Source organism: Octopus bimaculoides, chromosome 18, assembly GCF_001194135.2.
Source record: "Octopus bimaculoides isolate UCB-OBI-ISO-001 chromosome 18, ASM119413v2, whole genome shotgun sequence".
NCBI lineage: Eukaryota > Metazoa > Mollusca > Cephalopoda > Octopoda > Octopodidae > Octopus > Octopus bimaculoides.
This window is the reverse complement of record NC_068998.1, coordinates 2,011,639-2,029,623: the sequence shown is the minus strand read 5'-3', so window position 1 is coordinate 2,029,623 and position 17,985 is coordinate 2,011,639. Positions and strand designations below refer to the sequence as shown.

At 37.9% G+C, this 17,985-nt stretch overlaps 2 protein-coding genes across 4 annotated transcripts in view; one reads left to right on the top strand and one right to left on the bottom strand.

Annotated features, from left to right (window-relative positions):
• Window positions 1–12,167, bottom strand: part of LOC106871454 (U4/U6 small nuclear ribonucleoprotein Prp3) — a 17,532-nt gene extending 5,365 nt beyond the window's left edge. Inside the window, exons 1-14 of one of the 3 annotated variants that reach the window (XM_014917936.2) lie at window positions 12,063–12,167; window positions 8,237–8,392; window positions 8,030–8,142; window positions 7,001–7,126; window positions 6,568–6,669; window positions 5,256–5,419; window positions 5,064–5,084; window positions 4,488–4,581; window positions 3,434–3,531; window positions 3,200–3,287; window positions 2,668–2,769; window positions 2,012–2,070; window positions 1,088–1,194; window positions 371–514 (exon numbers count right to left, since the gene is read on the bottom strand). In XM_014917936.2, coding sequence (XP_014773422.1) covers window positions 371–514; window positions 1,088–1,194; window positions 2,012–2,070; window positions 2,668–2,769; window positions 3,200–3,287; window positions 3,434–3,531; window positions 4,488–4,581; window positions 5,064–5,084; window positions 5,256–5,419; window positions 6,568–6,669; window positions 7,001–7,126; window positions 8,030–8,142; window positions 8,237–8,381 — 1,363 coding nt within the window. In that variant the 5' untranslated portion in view covers window positions 8,382–8,392; window positions 12,063–12,167. Of the gene's footprint in view, window positions 1–370; window positions 515–1,087; window positions 1,195–2,011; window positions 2,071–2,667; window positions 2,770–3,199; window positions 3,288–3,433; window positions 3,532–4,487; window positions 4,582–5,063; window positions 5,085–5,255; window positions 5,420–6,567; window positions 6,670–7,000; window positions 7,127–8,029; window positions 8,143–8,236; window positions 8,393–10,692; window positions 10,886–11,776; window positions 11,924–12,062 lie in introns of those variants that run through there. The other 2 variants (XM_052974554.1, XM_014917929.2) reach the window with 2 other exon arrangements.
• Window positions 12,166–17,526, top strand: LOC106871445 (glutamine--tRNA ligase). The gene is made up of 2 exons (XM_014917919.2): window positions 12,166–12,618; window positions 15,055–17,526. Exons 1-2 carry the CDS (start codon window positions 12,166–12,168, stop codon window positions 17,068–17,070), a joined length of 2,469 nt encoding a protein of 822 aa, XP_014773405.1. The 3' UTR covers window positions 17,071–17,526.
• Window positions 17,527–17,985: the final 459 nt, after the last annotated feature.

The window sequence follows — 17,985 nt, the reverse complement described above, 5'->3', positions numbered from 1 at the left end:
TTAGGATTTTCGAGCGAGATCGTTGCTGGTGCCCCTGGACTGGCTCTTGTGTGGGTGACACATGAGGTTTCTCGAGCGAGATGAGCGTGGCCGTTGCCAGTACCGCCTGACTGGCCTTCGTGCGAGTGACACGTAAAAGCACCCACTACACTCTCTGAGTGGTTGGCGTTAGGAAGGGCATCCAGCTGTAGAAACTCTGCCAAATTAGATTGGAGCCTAGTGTTGCCATCCGGTTTCACCAGTCCTCAGTCAAATCGTCCAACCCATGCTAGCATGGAAAGCGGACGTTAAACGATGATGATGATGATGATGATGATGATGATGATGATGATGATGATGATGATGATTAGTACCATCAAACATAAATTACCTTTCGGTTCAGGAGGTGGAACAAGACCCAATCGAATTTTTTCCTGTAGTTCTTTCTGTGTTTCTGTTTGGTTTTGGCGCCGTAGTTTTTTACGTTCTTTCTTTGTGAGGTAAACAGGAATGGCTATCTCTTTTTCAGGTTCAGCTGCAAATAAAATGAAAATAACAAGATTATATATTAGATATGAGATTGAACAACAACAACAATAAAGACAAAGGGCCAAACCCTAAAAGAGGTCATTTCCTGATCTATAATGTATAGCCTAGGCTACAAAGAAGGACCTTTGACACTACTTTGATGGTGTGCACACAAGGTTTCTCATGAGGGCTCAAAACATCCCACAGTATGAGCACAAGATGATTAAGGACTTATTTCACCCATCTCAACCTTTGTTATTCAATGCGGGGTACACTTTGCAGACCATTGCTTTCATATTGAACAACAAGCAGGTCATATTGAATGTTATATTTTAGACTTCAGTACCCCACTCTCCAAGGACAAAAAGGATCAATAATCTACATTGAAATTATTGACAGAGACAAAGCTTATGAGGGACAGAAGATTCCTGGTATATTGTGTGGAATGGTGAACCACATCTCGGTTGCGAATGCTTTAAGAAGAAGTTTGATATATACAGAAGAAAAAAGAAAGTAAGCTAGGGTAAAGAATCCAGGGAGAATGACCAAAGAGACCCTGACAAAGGCTAGAGTTGCTTACCTGGTGGTTTCATCATGGTTGGATGCTCCACAAGATTTGTGATTCCATCAAATTCATCTTTCCAGCTTTCGTTTAAATTATCCACTGTCGATGTGATACAATCATAGCTACAAACAGAGAAGTCACAAAGAGAGATCAGCTTCTAATTTACAATATTTTCTTTTCTGATGGTTTTTAGTCTTGTAGGAAGGGCACTTTGGGATTGGCGTCCAAACAATCCCACCAATTCCAGAATCCCTAGAGTTACCATGAAGGATGTTAAGAGCTTACACATTAGTAAATTTCTAAACCATGGTTATCTTAGATTTTGGAGACAAAGTATGGTCCATCTCCATAGTATAGCCATGGAATACAGTTATACAATGCCATGGTGTAGCTATCTAATAGATCTTTACTGTGTCAATCTTCAAGAGCAGTGTTTAGCACTTCTTACTCTATGTACCACAAGAGGAATCGGCCAATGAAGGTTATACTGTGATGCATATGGAAGATAAGAGATGGGGAAAGAAGTGCCAAGATGTCCAAAAGGAAGACCAAAAAAGACATGGATAAAATTGGTAAATGCTGATCACAGGATGTTGAAACGCACACGAGAGAACTAAAGAACAAATGGTAAGCACGTTGTCATCGTCGTCGTCATCATCATTGTTATTCGGTGCCTATTTCTGCCATGCTTGATCGGGTTGGATGAGTCATGCCACTCACTGCAGTCCTTTCCTTCACAACATTTGAACTCCTGAAATCAACTTTCACCACTTTGTCCCATATCTTCCTAAGTTTGTACATGTATTTAAGCACCAGTGTGTATGTGTGTATATATATATATATATATATATACACATACACACTGGTGTTTAAATACATGCTAATACAAACACAAAACACACACACAGACACCTGAAGTATAAGCAAAACAGCACTGACCTGCTATTGACGAGAATATATTCATCCCACCATTCAACATCAGGGATGTCACCTTCACGCTGCAGGGAAGAAGAAAAAAAGGGGGGGGGGATTAATAACAGCAGCAGGATTGTTAAGAGTGTTGGACAACATGTCTTGTGATACTTCTCCAGCTCTTTTGAGTTCAGATTCTGCCGAGATTGACTTTGCCTTTCATCCTTTCAGGGTCAATTAAATAAGTACCAGTTACGTACTGGAGTCGATGTAATCGATTTAATCCCTTCCCCCAAATTTTGAGGCCTTGTGCTTCCAGTATAAAAGATTATTACTACTACTACTACTAGGGCAGTGAGCTGGCAAAATCTTTAGAATGCTGGAAAAAATGCTCAGCAGCATTTCATCTGTTTTTATGTTCTGAGTTCAAATTCAGCTCAAGATGCGTTTGCTTTTCATCCCTTTGGGGTCAATGTAATCAACTAGCCAACCCCACCCCCACCTCCCCAAAATTCAGGCCAAATCAGATCAGAACCTGGTGCAACTCTCTGGCTTACCAGTTTTCAGTCAAACTGTCTAACCCATGCCATCATGGAAAGTAGACGTTAAACCAGAAGCCTTTAGACATACAATATTAACAAACACATATACTATACACACACAGAATATCAAAGACAACTTACCGTCTCTTTCTTTGGTGCTATGGTGGCTAATCGAGCAGCAGAGGCAATCCCGGTTTTCTTAGCTGCTTGAGCAATTTCATTTTGTAATTTTTCTAACTGTGCCTGGAAACAATGAAAATATAAAGACTTATTAATACATCTTTTACTTACGTTTTAGAAGGTTGTTCCACAATCTATCAATCTATTTTATGGCAAAATATGCACCTGATCCAATGAAATTATCTGATTATTATGCATAAAATGCAAAATATTTTATTTTTTTGTAGATTAGGTAGGCATAATTTGCCCCTACCTTTCAATCTCAGTATTAAAACTATGCATAGTACTGCTGTAGTAAACGTGCTGTGTACACTCCAACAACAGTCTTCTTTACGTGTTATAAAGACAGAAGTAAATCTGCCTTCAACTCAGTCGTACGCCTGTGTTTTCCTTGTTTTGTGTGTTTTACTACATAAAGGTCACCAACTGCCTACCCCGAGTAATTACTTACAGCACATGCCTGATACACACACACACACACATACAAACCTACCTTTGTACGTAATCTCTGTGCCAACTGCTCAAATTTTCCCTGCTCGTGGAACTTGAAACCTCGTTTGGGTCGTTGTGCTGCCTTAGAACTGGAATGAAGTGAAATTAAAGAATTTAGTTTAGTACTTTGCATTTGGCCAGGCATACTTTACCATCATTCATTAATCATTTAGTTATGGTAAAAAAAAAATCACAAGAATTGCACAAAAGAACAAACCATAATGATGATGATTACCTTAGTCGTCCATCAAAGAATCTACTCTCACTGATCTCTTCAGGGGGTTTCTCTATCAGACCTTTAAACTGCTCTCGCCGTTTGGCTCGGATGTTGGCCTGGACAAAGAAGAAAAACAAAGACAAAACTGGTTTAAATGGTTTTAGAAATGTAATTATTTCATTCATAAATAGTGTCTTTAGTCAGTCTTTCAGTAAAAAACAAACACATTGCTCTTGTAGTTTAATCCCCCAACTGCAATTACTGGTATCATTCAAGTGATAGGTGACAAGTCTTATGTCCAACCTTGTAACTGAACCTCTTGTCCATTATATCCCCAGTGATATAACTGGTATTGTTTGGTGTCATTAACACTAGAATCACCAAAACCGAGGTCTTTGGATTCCACTATCCTATATTCTTGGCTATAATCTCTGTTAATTCCTACAACATTCATATGGTAGCAACGTAGGATTCACAGGATTTATTAGCTTACTGTATCCCATAATCCAACTGGATGGTCAGGTGATCATAGCAGTTTAACAGGTTTACTTTCATATGATGTCAAGACAAAGAGACACACATACAAATACATACACTGGCAGAGCGTCATTTACGATGACGAGAGTTCCAGTTGATCCGATCAACGGAACAGCCTGCTCATGAAATCAACGTGCAACTGGTTGAGCAAAGACATGCATGCCCTTAACATAGTTCTCAAGGAGATTCAGTGTGACAAGGCTGACCCTTTGTATTGCAGGTACTGCTAACATGTCAGCTGAGTGAACTGGAGCAATGTGAGGTAAAGTGTCTTGCTCAAGGACACAATGTATTACCAGGAATCACACACACAACCAGGGAGCCATGCACCTTCACAAATACACACACAACAGGCTTCTGCACAGTTTTGTCAGCCCAGGGCTATAGTAAAGATACTTGCCCAAGGTGCCACTCAATGGCACTTAACCCAAAACCACATAGTTGGGAAGTGAACAGTCATGCCTGTGATTATAAACAAAAATTAATAGTAAAATAACAAACAGACCAGCAAATATATATCAACAACAGGACTTACTTTTAAAGTTGGTGTGTGATGTTTCAGTTGGATGGCTTGGCCTGTTTTTGCATCAATTGTTCGACCTTCTTCATCAAGAATTAGGGGTGTTGGTCTGCAATAAGAGAAGTCAGTCTAGAGTCACAGCTGGGAGTGGGGTCTAATATTTACCTTACATCCAAAACAATATTAGCAGAGATATATTTAGCACGTCAGACAGAATACCTTGTAGTATTTTTTCCTGACTCTTTGCTTCCTGAGTTCAAATCCCACCGAGGCCTGTTGTATTCCATCCTTTCAGGGTCAATAAAATAAAGTACCTGTCTCGTGCTAGGATCAATGGTACCATTAACTCCATCTGTTCCAGTACTCAACAGGTACTTCTTTTATCACGCCCAGAAGGATGTATAGTAATGTTGACATCAGCAGAATTTGAACTCTGAAAGTAAAGATAAATGAAATACCACCTATGCATTTTGCCAGGCATGCTAACGATTCTGCCAGATTTCCACCTAATAATAATAATGATGATGATAACGATTTGTTAACCCAGGCACAGCATCACAGAATTGGAGGAGAGTGGTATAATTGACTTACTTGGAAGCTTGGATATTTTTCCTGAAAAAAAAAAAAAAAATTTTAAATCAGATTATTTGATATAAATTATATATCAGGGATGTTAATTAGCAGCAAAAATTATTTATAAACCTTCAAACAATATTTTAAAGTCTACATCATTATTCCAGAGAACAGTGGAGAAAACACAAAAAGGCCATAAAGTGGTCGTACTGTGTGACTGGAAGTGTTATATTCGTTCCTCCTGTAGAAAGACCTGTCAACTGAGCTTGTATCCGGGCTTGAAGTTCAGCAGCACGCTTAGCTTTCTCCACAGCATCATTCATCAGCTGTTGAGTCTGTGATGGTGATGGTTGCGCAGATAAAGAAATAGAATCCTTTAAAAAAAAAACAAAAAGAAAAGAAAAAGAATCAGCGTGAGTTAGTTCCAAAATTGGAATTGACCATAAAGACAAACTAAAGCTAAACCTTCACCTAAAAATCAGTTTAAGCCATTCAAATGTATGGTTATTGGCAGCCTTAAATCCTGGTCATTTGATAGTTCTAGAAAGTGTGCATCCAGGAATAGGCATCAGTTGAAGACTGCAGATGCTTAAAATGAACTTAACAAACCCTGCCACAAGAAATAAGACGTCTGATGAGAAACAGATGAAAGCAATCTTAGCATTAAAAATATTACAAAGCTGAGGTTTATAGGCCAGAAAACGGTAATAATTATTTTCAGACGTTGTAAAATCTGCTCTTACAGCCTCTAAATCAGTGGCTCTCACTTGGGGTCCACATGAGATTTTGTTGCCAAAGTTTATGGGCAAGAAATTGTTTCTACTTCCACAAAGCACAAAATATTTTCACAAAGTCTTTTTTATACAATTCCCAATAACATTTAATCATAAAAGTGTCACAGGATTTTTTTAAAACACAGAATGGCTACGAGGGTCCATTGTATGTACATATATATATATATATATATATATATATATATATACAGGGGCTTCTTTCAGTTTTCATCTACAAGTCCCTTCACAAGTCTTTGGTCGGCCTGAAGACACTTGCCCAAGACTGAACCCAGAACCATGTGGTTGGGAAGCAAACTTCTTTCCACATATGCTTGATATATTAAAACAACAGCAAGAAAAACATGGCCTGGGAGGGAATTTCAGAGAAATGATATTTTGGGGAGGAAAGATTGGTCAGGTAAGATTAAGGATAAAAGCACAATATAGGAGTGGAGGTGAGGGGAGAGCCCTAGTGAAAGAGGCACAAGACCAGCCAGCTCTCAGGAGAAGAGGACACCGTATAAGGTGATGATGGAAAAGCAGAGTAAAGGGGGCAACATGTCTGTGGACCAGAAATTAGTATTTTAATGAAGACTGTCATGCCAACCAGCTTGTTGGCCACTTTTGGAAGGAACCAACAGTGTTTGACTGTGTCACAGCAGCATTGTCCTTGACGCTTGAAAAACAGGGAGTGTATCTAATGCAGCCAACAAGGTCAATCAGTACAGAAATGTTTGAAAGAAACCTACCACACTACCCACAACCCCTGGGGGTACACTTGGAGTGTGTATACTGAGCTGGGCTTTGCGCTCTTGGATCATTCTTTGGGCGTTGGCCATCATTTCTTTGACCTGAGAAAAAAAGAGAGAGAAAAGAAATCAGAGAAAAATATTTCCTTGGATTAAACAATTCACAATTTGAAAAACTAAAATGTTAAAAAAGAAAAAGGAATTGTGGAAGAGGAAAAAAATAAGATGAACTTGGCAATTATATACAGGGGTGTGTGCAAAAGTAGGTATACAGTAAGTATGACATCAATGTTATAATACTTAATTCATTAAGATTATTAGCACATTAAATTAATTAGCCTCATCTTTGATATTTTCAGTGTCATAATGCATTTATCATAACTACAATAATTTTTTTATCATAACTTTTAATTTATAAGTTAAACCCCTTTACCTTATCTGCAGTAAGCTGTCCTGGGCTTGGATTTCCTGGTCCAGGAATATTAATGTTTTCATCATCGATAAAACGTCTGCGTTTCCTAATCACTGTTTCTGTAATGTTTTCTTGCTTTTCAACTTCCTGCACAAGAAAGAAAGAAAGAAAGAAAATAACAACAATATCCCTGTCATGAGATGAACAGTAATTCTGTGAAACCAACCCATTAACTTGCATCTTCTTTATATACATTGTGTTAAAGTCAATCCAACCTGATATTTACATGTTGTTGTTTACAACTTTATGTGCATGCATCAAGATATAATAAACAAAAATAAATGCGCCCTTTAAAAGCCTAGCCAGGCTCATGGGGCCTGGTTTCCCGGTTTCAATGGCGCATGTGTTCCCCAGCTGGACAGGACACCAGTTCATTGCAGCGTTACTCATTTTTGCCAGCTGAGTGGACTGGAGCAACGTGAAATGAAATGTTTTGCTTAAGAACACAATGCGCCACCCGGTCCAGGAATCGAAACCACAACCTTACGATCATGATGCTGACACCCTAACCACTACGCCACGCGCCTCCACGTTTCAAGATATACTATTCCAAAAAAGAATTACATACACTGGATTGATGTCTATATACAACATGTGTATATACATGTATATATACAACATGTATATACGTGTATATACAACATGTGTATATATATGTCTATATACGTGTATATACATGTCTATATACAACATGTGTATATACAATGAAACTCAAAGAGCAGGAAGAGTCTAGAAAATTTCCCTCACTATGTTAACTTTTCTTAATCTTCAGTCTGATGAAATGACATGTGATGTTGATGCATGGTCCACTTGTTACAGGTAACCCATAACTTATCATGGCTTAGAATCGATTTAAATGAACCAGTTTAAAATGCTGCCATCTCAACGAGAACCATGTCAAAACAGACATATAAAGATTGTTTCATCTCTTTCTCTCACATTTAGCTTCATTAGATTATTAAAAGTTCCCTCATTGTAGACACTACTCACCTTGCGTTTCTTAGTCTTTAGTTGTTTGCTGTTGGTTTTATAGTCATCCCATGCTTCAAAAAGTCTTTCTGTAAATCGTGGAGCCTGATCATCAAGGATGGTTGATAATTTATCTGCAAAGAGCAAAAGTTTCAGATCAAATATAAAAGATGACAATACCATGAAAGAAGGACAAAGAAGAAAAACTAAAAATCACCAACTACTCACCTACAGTTTTTCGTTTATCATAACCTTTGTCAATGCAGTTCAATGCTGCTGTCACAACTGCAGGTTCACTGAAGCCAAGAAACTTCTGGACTGTTTTGTCCATAATCCCCTTCATATCTTCCAGTTCTTTGCGTGACAAAGACATTTTGTACTGTTCTGTGTGTTGTTGCAGGAACAATGAAATTAAAACAGAAAAAAAAAAAACCAATATGTAAATATATGCATTAGAAATATTTCTTTGAGGAACTCATTATTAATCAAGAAAATCAAAATATTTAGAAAAATGCAAAAATATTGAAGTCAAGATCATTTTTCTGAACCCTTTAGAATTTAAACTGGCCAAATCCAGCCCAAATATTCTCCTTGTTTTATGTTCAAACTGACCAGATCCAGCCTCTCACACCTACCCTTGAAATCTCAAAGCAACAAGATAATCCAGAATTAACTTTTAAAAAATTGTGAAGAAATAATAAGCATTTAACAAAGTAATCTGAATGTGAAAGGGTTAAGCCAGTCAGATTACACAAGTTTTGCTTCGTAATAACCTCACTAACAAAACCTGATGATTGAACGTGGGACTTTTAAATCTTTAGTCTTACACTCTTTCAACTGAACCAGTTCCACGTTGAATAGCCTCATATTTGGAAATATTTGCTGTCATTAAATTGAAAATATGTTACAGTGTCAAAACCACATAATGAGCATGCATGTCAGTGCTACATATAAAGCACCCCCAGTCGGAAACGGATGCCGCACGATTCTACCAATCCATCGCCCTGGATTAGTCGAATAGTGTCGAATCCATTTCCGAATAGATGACAGCTAAAGCTGACCTTAGCGAGATTTGAAATCAGAACGCCAAGAACCGAAGGAATGCCCTAAGGCTTTCAGATTCAACTCTGACGATTTAAGTCAATCCATTACCAAGGTAGTAAAATAAACAACTGTGAGACTAATTACGTTAACGTCTACGAATACCGCATGGTTGCCGGTAAATAATTTGGAGGGGGATTATTCTAAACAGAAATTAAAGACGTCATTTATTATTGTTTATTACAGACAGGCTTTAATTAAATATTAAAATCACTGAAGTTAATTACTGATAGGCTAAAACTAATTTAGCTAAATTAATAAGATATGTTACAACCTTTAAGGGACTGACATGATATTTTCTTCGTGATTTTCTATTTAGTAATAGTCAACAAGATTAATGATCGTAATTTTTACATCATCGTTAAAAGAGAACGAGGAAGACCACAATCTAAGACAAAAATCTTGTTTCTTTCATTTCAGAAATTCGTCGAAAAATGTATTCTTCGATGAATTCTGGAACGAAGGCGATTAATCTTGTAATAGTAATAATTGTTTCTGAAAATAAAATACATTCACTCAAAGTAAAGGTGTTGAATATTTGAATATTTTGAATTTCTTTATGGCATTCCGCGTTTTTAAATGACAACATACAACAACTACATACATTATAGACATATATATTTTCTGTTTATGAGATTCCTGATGTGAACCCGTGTGTTGGAAAAGATTTTCCAACTCGGGAAGGGGAGGGAGTGGGGTTCATTCTGCCAATAATAAACACACTGAGATTCAACTATCTATCCATCTATGTGTGTGTGTGTGTGTATGTGTGTCCCAGGCATGGAGATCATGACGTTAGATCCTGACAAGTCGCCTCGGTCAGTTTCAATTCCTGGTTAAAAAGCCATTATGCGATTAATATCATCAGGACGACCATCAATACTTCAACATCCCATTTCACCTCATCTTTAAAAGATGTCTATAAACGCCTCGAACTTAAATTTATCTGTTTATACTGAGATAAATAAATATAAAAGTTTAATGTTTCTTTTATAAGCGGTTTTGTGTATTTCCTAAATACTCTGTACCATTTATTTATGAATGTATGCTTATATATATATATATATATATATAATTATATATATCTTTGTATATATATACAAATATACAATTATATCTTTATGTGCATAGAAAAGGAGGTAGGTTGAAATAGTTGAGACAGAAGAGAGAGAGGGAAAGTGACATGTGGACAATTGTCGAGTTTTAATCATCAATAAAAGAATGGACAGAAAGCGTGGCAAAGTCTCAAGACAACTGATTTGCCATTCAACAGAATTACAATTAACAAGAAATTAAACAATGACATAATATTTCCTATCAGCCGTTTTATATAAAGACTCTAAATGTATATATTTACACAAACACACAATATATACCAAGTGTCTAAGGGGAAACTAACAAAAACATTCGTGTAGGACTTTAATTCACACTTATGTGTTAGAAATATTTAATTGCACACGTAAAATTAGAACAAAATGTTGATCAATACAGTTCGATATTTAATGACAGATAGCTGTCACTGCCAAAATATATATATAGAAATGCTGAAACAGCCATAAATGGTTATAAATGAGAGACCAAACCTTGAAGTGTGTCGTTGTTTGGAATAATCAAGTCAGGAAAATTAAAACCGGCTCTGACTTTAAAACAGCCAACAATGTTTGGAAACTTTTCATTGGATGTTCTTTATACGACTGACCAATAGAAATTGCTTTAACAAAAATTCGCCGTTATGCAAATGATTTGCCTCCCTTGAATATTCTGGATAACAATTCGTTGTCAAGCTCTTTTTTAACATGTTAAGTTCTGTGTACGACTTGATATGGTTAAGTCTGGAACTTATTCTATCGGTTCTTTTTGCTGAGCCGCTACGTTACCTGGACGTAAACAGACCAATACTGGCTGTCAAGCGGTGGTGGTTGTGAGCTAACGCAAAACGTATATAAGCGCTTTATGGACGTAAAACCCAGGGTAATCCGATACACTGGCCAGGAGTGGCTGTGTGGTAAGTAGCTTGCTTACCAACCACATGGTTCCCGGTTCAGTCCCACTGCGTGGCACCTTGGGCAAGTGTCTTCTACTATAGGCTCGGGCCGACCAAAGCCTTGTGAATGGATTTGGTAGACGGAAACTGAAAGAAGCTCGTCGTATATATATATATATATATATGTTTGTTTGTGTCTGTGTTCCTCCAACATCACTTGACAACCAATGCTGATTCCAGGGTAGGTGAGTAAAATATAAATGAATAACAAAGACATATAAGTGTCAATTCATTACGGCCGTTTCGAGCGACTCCTTTAATTGATGAATGTAATGCTTTCATGGATCAATTAAGGGAGTCGCTCGAAACGGCCGTAACAAATTGACACTTATACACCTTTGTTACTCATTTATATATATATATATATATATACACACTTAAATAATAAATAAACAACCCAGCCTAGAAATCGAAGCCAGAATGCCAATATGATCACCCAACACACTGATTTCAAATTTTGGCACAAGGCCAGCAATTTCGGGGGTGGGGAGATATCACAAAGAATTTCGTTCGACTCTAATGATTGTAGCAAGTTCGCCGCCTTATATGCTATTCAATGAAGTAAAATAAATTCAAGGACACAGTTGTACATCAAACAGAAAGCGGCAGAATCGTTAGCATACCGGACAAAATGTTCTGCAGCATTTATTCCGGCTTTACGTTCTGAGTTCAAATGCCACCGAGGTCGATTTCGCCTTTCATTCTTTCGAGTTCGATAAAATAAATCCCAGTTGGATACTGGGGTCGATGTAATCGACTAACCCCGCTCTCCACAAAATTTCAGCTGATTTTGTACCTATAACAGGTGAGAATTATTTCATCAAACAAATGAAGACATTTTGAGTTGAAATTCTACCGAATACAACAACTACTGATTTTTATTCTTCCGCGGTCAATAAACTGAAGTACCTGTGAAATACTTGTCTCATAGAGTCACCTGTACACCACTCCTACATTCCTGGCCTTGTACCTTTGTCAGAAACAATAGTTTCGTCCCTTCGCAGTTGTGTGTATGGCGGTGGCGGTGGAGTTACCACGTGTTATTACATCAGCCTTTAACAAGTTCCGGTTTTACTACTTCCTGTTTGTCCTCCTTCGCCAGCTTGATTCCGACATGGCTTCGACCGAGTTGCTTTCTCTCTTCACCAGCATCGGACTTAGCGAACAGAAAGCTAAGGAAACTTGTAAAAATGCTGCTCTGTCCAATACTCTCCGTCAATGCATAGAAAACGTACAGAAATTATCGGGAAATTCTTCAATCGACAAAGATGTTGGCAAGCTGCTCTACAATTTGTCGACCAAATTGAAATCCCAAATTTACAACAAGATCCCTTTGTTAGTGGAATATATCGGTAAAAACAAAATCACTTCGGACCTGCAGCTTGATTCTGCTTTGTCCTATCTTCTTTCTAACCCTACAGATCCTGTAGACATCAAAACGTTCGAAGAATCGTGTGGAGTTGGTGTAAGTACATACCTTTGTCTTTCGATACCGGTTAGGGTCGGTTCCTATTTCACTAACAGCAACACGTTGAAGCACTTCACTAAAAATGTCCATCTCGCTGTTTCATTTGACAAATGAAATAGCGAGATGTTCGCGATTGGCCTTTGTTTACATGCTGTTACGAGAACATATACTTTCTAGAAATTTTGTATCTTTCGGTAGATCGCCGTATTTCAGTAACCCGCAAATTATAAGAGATAACACAAAGGTGTTCCAGATGTGACCATCCAGTCATATATCGTTCTGTTTCTAATTTTTACAAGGAGATCTTGTATAACGATGTTACCCGTTATTTTACTATAGAAGTAACGGAATCGAAGTAAATTTCCATCTTTCAATGATGAACAATCTTCGATATACGCACATACCTAGGCGCCCCTCTGTTATGTTCTATTATAGGGGTCATTGAAACACTAACAGTTTACATAAACTAACTACGTAGCAGCATACAAACAGAAACTAAATATATTTTAATTTACTTTCAATTTAGTATTTCGACTTGTTACTAAAATAGGAAACCGATGTTTAAGAACATGCTACAAGCCCTGGTTGTTGTATATACTTATCGAACGACGGACAAAATACCTGTTTGACATTTCATTATGTTGCTCAGTAATATGAGCTGTTAGCATTTAGTCCCAGGATAGGGTTGACTGAGCATCCCTATGATCTCACCGTTGATCCAAACGTGACCATCCCGCGGGGCGGACTGAGAGTATTAAGGACCCTCAGGCATAACTGTTTACCAGGCCTCTTTGTGTGTTTTAGTAGAGTTAACATGTTGAGTGTGGGCCCCTCAGAGCTCCTGGTCCTCGGGCAGTGTCCGATTGACCGACGGCTCAGTCCGTTGTACTTCCACCATTGCTAAAAACAAAGTCGTTTTCCTTATCCAGCACAATAATTATAAAATAAGGCAAATCCTGTTTTTGTATCCCTGAATGTTACTCGTCTAATGACTGGTAACTTTGAAACTATACTTTTGCCATCATGGGTAATATCAGCAAATACGTGCAATAATTATAATTTAACTTCTATTAAAATTACTTGGTACATATCCAAAATGATAAAATAGACTCTAATGTTCTGAAAAATATTCACTTGAGATATAATTAAATGAGACAAATTTCTCAATTTGTGTAACTCCCTCCATAACTGTCATTTACTCCCTTACTCCTCCTCTGTTTATGATCATTTCTCTCTCATTGTGTGTGTATGTGTTGCTTACTCGTTGCCTGCCATCAAGCTCAGCATGTGCATTCATCTTGCCCCCCTCTTATGTCAAGCGTTTCTTTTACATTTATGAGAATGGTGAGCTGGCAGAATTATTGGAGCATTGGACCAAATGCTTTCTGGTATTTTTCAGGCTTGTTACATCCTGAGTTCAAATCTCACCTAGGTCAGCTTTGCTTTTTATTCCTCTGAGGCCGAGTCAAGTACGAGGAATAACAGTTTCGACTAATACCTTCCTAACCGAATCATTAGCATGTTGGGCAAGATGCTTATTGGCCTTTCCTTCTGGTTGTTTACATTCTGAGTTCAAATTCTGTGAAGGTCGATATGGCTTTTCATCCTTTTAGTGGTTGATAAAATAAGTACTGGGGTAACTGTAATCACCCCCCCCCCCCCCCGAAAATCTATCCCTGTCTCAAAATTTGAAACCCTTTTTGTTTTCTTCACAAAGAAATCATGTATGTCTTGTTATATAACGCCGAGAGTTTCTGACCGAGATGTCAAATTCTGTAACAGATCAACGTTGAATACCTAACATTGTGTGGGGGAGTGTTTAATCTATGCAGGTTTTGTGGCCCAGTGGTTGTTAGTAGCTGAAATATGTAATTTGAGCAGGTTATTTCATCATGCATTTTTACATTTGAAACCATGTTATCTGGTCATGTGTTGGAGATGATATTTATGATAGTCTATCTACTTTGTCATAACAATTTTAGCTTATCAAAACTGTAACTAAGCATTCACTAAGAAATGCAGGTGTATGTCTGTGTGGTTAACAAGTTCACTTTGCAACCGTCAGCTACACTTACCACATAGCCACACCTTAAACTGCTCACTGTTTTAATATTGTTTTTTTTTTCAGGGCCGAGTTCCCTTATGAGGTAGGGATTTCTATTTTGCCCATAAATAATCCAGAGGTAATCACTGATATACCATCCCATCTTCCTACCTCAATCCCTCACTATGACTCACCTTAAATACAGGGGTTAAGGTTGGAACATTTAAAATATATTCTACAATCCCAGCTAACAGTCTTTAGTTTTACTTTCTAATTAGTCTTTTTTTCTTTTCTTTTCATCCTCAAAACCATTTTCCTTTATTAAATTTTGGTTTTCTTTTATCCCTGGAAGCTTTAAATCTCATCTTCTTTTTGTAATTCTCTTGCAGGTGTCCGTCACTTCAGACCAAGTGGAAACAGCTGTAGAGAAAGTCATTGCAAACTATCGAGATGAATTATTAGAGAAGCGTTACCATTTCAATACTGGCATTCTAATGTCTGAAGTCCGTAAGGCGCTGAAATGGGCTGATGGCAAAACCATCAAAAACGAAGTCGATATGCAGATTTTAGATCTACTGGGGCCCAAGACTGATGTTGATAAGGCTAAGCCATCGAAAGCTAAACAATCAAAACAGACTGAAAATATTAGAACAAAATCTACAACATCAGTGAATCAGGAAAATAAAAAGACCGTGAATGCTTTAGAGAATTTTGTGAGAGCAGATGGAGAGGTGAAAAGTTTCATGGATCTGGTTGGAAGTTCGGTAAAGTTCCATAAAGTTGGTGAGAATTTTAAAACAGATGGTTATGTTATCATGCCAAGAACTATGGAACTTTTAAAACAACATTTGAAAGAAACCAATAGCACAGTATACACACGATTCCCTCCAGAACCTAATGGCATTCTTCATATTGGTCATGCCAAAGCAATCAATTTCAACTTTGGTTATGCTCGCGCAATGGGTGGTAAATGCTATTTGCGTTATGATGACACAAACCCCGAGAAAGAAGAGGAAAAATTCTTCCGCGGCATTCGAGAAATGGTTGAATGGTTAGGCTACAAACCATGGAAAATTACTTATGCATCTGACAATTTTGGGAAACTGTATGATTTAGCTGTTGATCTTATTAAACGAGGCCACGCCTACGTTTGTCACATGAAGGCCGAAGATCTAAAGGGACACAACGTTGTTGACTCTCCTTGGAGAGAAAGGCCGATTGAAGAATCTCTGATTCTGTTTGAAGATATGAGGAAAGGCAAAATAAATGAGGGCGATGCCACACTTCGAATGAAAACAACTCTTGAAGAAGGCAAGAAAGATCCAGTAGCTTATCGGATCAAATTCACTCCACACCATCGAAGCGGCAATGATTGGTGTATCTACCCGACTTATGATTACACCCATTGTCTTTGCGATTCTATTGAGAACATATCTCATTCTCTATGTACCAAGGAATTCCAGGCAAGACGGTCTTCCTATTATTGGTTGTGTAATGTACTGGAACTGTACTGTCCAGTACAGTGGGAGTATGCCCGGCTTAATTTACATTATGCTGTTGTATCGAAGAGGAAAATAGCGAAATTGATTGAGAAAGGTTATGTGAAAGATTGGGACGATCCCCGTCTGTTCACACTGACGGCTCTCCGACGGCGTGGCTTTCCACCTGAGGCCATTAACTTATTCTGTGCCAAGGTTGGCGTAACCATGGCACAGACGGTCATTGATCCAGCTCTATTGGAATCCTGTGTACGGGATGTCCTCAATGTGAAAGCCCCTCGTGCAATGGCCGTCCTCAATCCTCTTCCAGTGAAGATCATCAACTTTCCAGCTGGTCACAGTGGCAAAGTATCTGTTCCAAATTATCCTGCTGATCCAAACAAAGGAGAACATTCCGTTCCATTCTGTGAGCAGATCTTTATCGAACGAGATGATTTCAAAGAGGTCACTGACAAAAACTATAAGAGACTTGCTCCCACCCAACCAGTCGGTTTACGTCATGCTGGTTTTACAATAGAAGTCGCTGAAGTTGTTAAAGATAGTTCAGGTTTTATCACCGAGTTACATGTCAAGTGCCACAAAACTACAGAAGACAAACCGAAAGCATTCATTCATTGGGTATCGAAGCCTGTTTCTTGTGAAGTTCGACTCTATGACAAACTGTTCTTCCATCGTAATCCAGAAGACACATCAGAAGTTCCAGACGGTTACCTGAGCGACGTCAACAGGGACTCATTAAAGGTCATATCGAATGCATTCGTAGACACGTCTGTCTTGAAGGCTGAAACTTACAAACAATTCCAGTTTGAAAGAACTGGTTATTTCAGTGTGGATCGAGATTCCAAACCTGACCATTTAGTTTTTAATCAAACTGTTACACTGAAAGAAGATCCCAACAAAAACTAAAAACAAACAACGTAAACAAGTGTTTATTTATTGTTTTCTTATTCTGATCAGAGAAAATGGTCAAATTCACTTGCTGACAGGTGCAAACTAATTAATGTCAGGTGTGCACAACTTCCTCAGGTAAACACTTATTACCATCAGGTGAACACTGTTGAAAGAACTGTTATTATTGGCTGATAGATCAAATCCATTGAAAACAAAGCAAGCAAAAGTGATCTTCAACATATTGACAATGGCTGATAATCAATAAAACATATTGTAAGCTCTATTCTTCTACACATTAAATAATAATAATAATAATAACAATAACAAAAGAATGATAACTGCTTGTATGACCAGTGATTATCAGAATATGATTGGACCAGCAATATAACCAGTCACACAATAATCAGTGACTGAACCACTGATATAACCTTATACAATGATCAATCAATCAATAAATAATTAACAGTATTAGTTATTTGTTTTTTTTTTTTTGTTTTTGTCTTTTTTATTTAATATACTAATTTTTATTTTGCTGAGCCAAGGCATCGTGAATGAAATGTTTGTAAATATCTGTGATGTCCCAGGTGCACTCGTCCACCTGGTTTTACAACTGATGTGTAGCAGACCCAGCCAACCCATTGACAAACAGATTAAACACATTGATAAGAGTGGTTATTATCCATCCATCCATCGTCCCTGAGAGGGATGTGGGTGCAGAGTCCTCAGTCACCTTCTCCCTAGGGTCCTAACAGAAGCAGCCATCTGTAGACATTCCTGCTGGATTCCTAAGCATGACCAACAGAGTGGTCATTGAGTGACGATTGGTTTTGCACCTATAAAGCCATATAGGGTACCTGTCAAACAAATGGCCGAAGGCACATAATCTCTCTGCTACTGGAGGGTGGGAGACGTCATGGTTTTGTACACAAA

What these genes read in the sequence shown, in the direction of transcription:
- LOC106871445 (XM_014917919.2), top strand. Translation starts at nt 12,166, where the DNA reads ATGGCGGTGGCGGTGGAGTTACCACGTGTTATTACATCAGCCTTTAAC. An exon ending in AAGAATCGTGTGGAGTTGGT is followed by an intron (nt 12,619 to 15,054) that starts GTAAGTACATAC and finishes ATTCTCTTGCAG; the next exon opens with GTGTCCGTCACTTCAGACCA.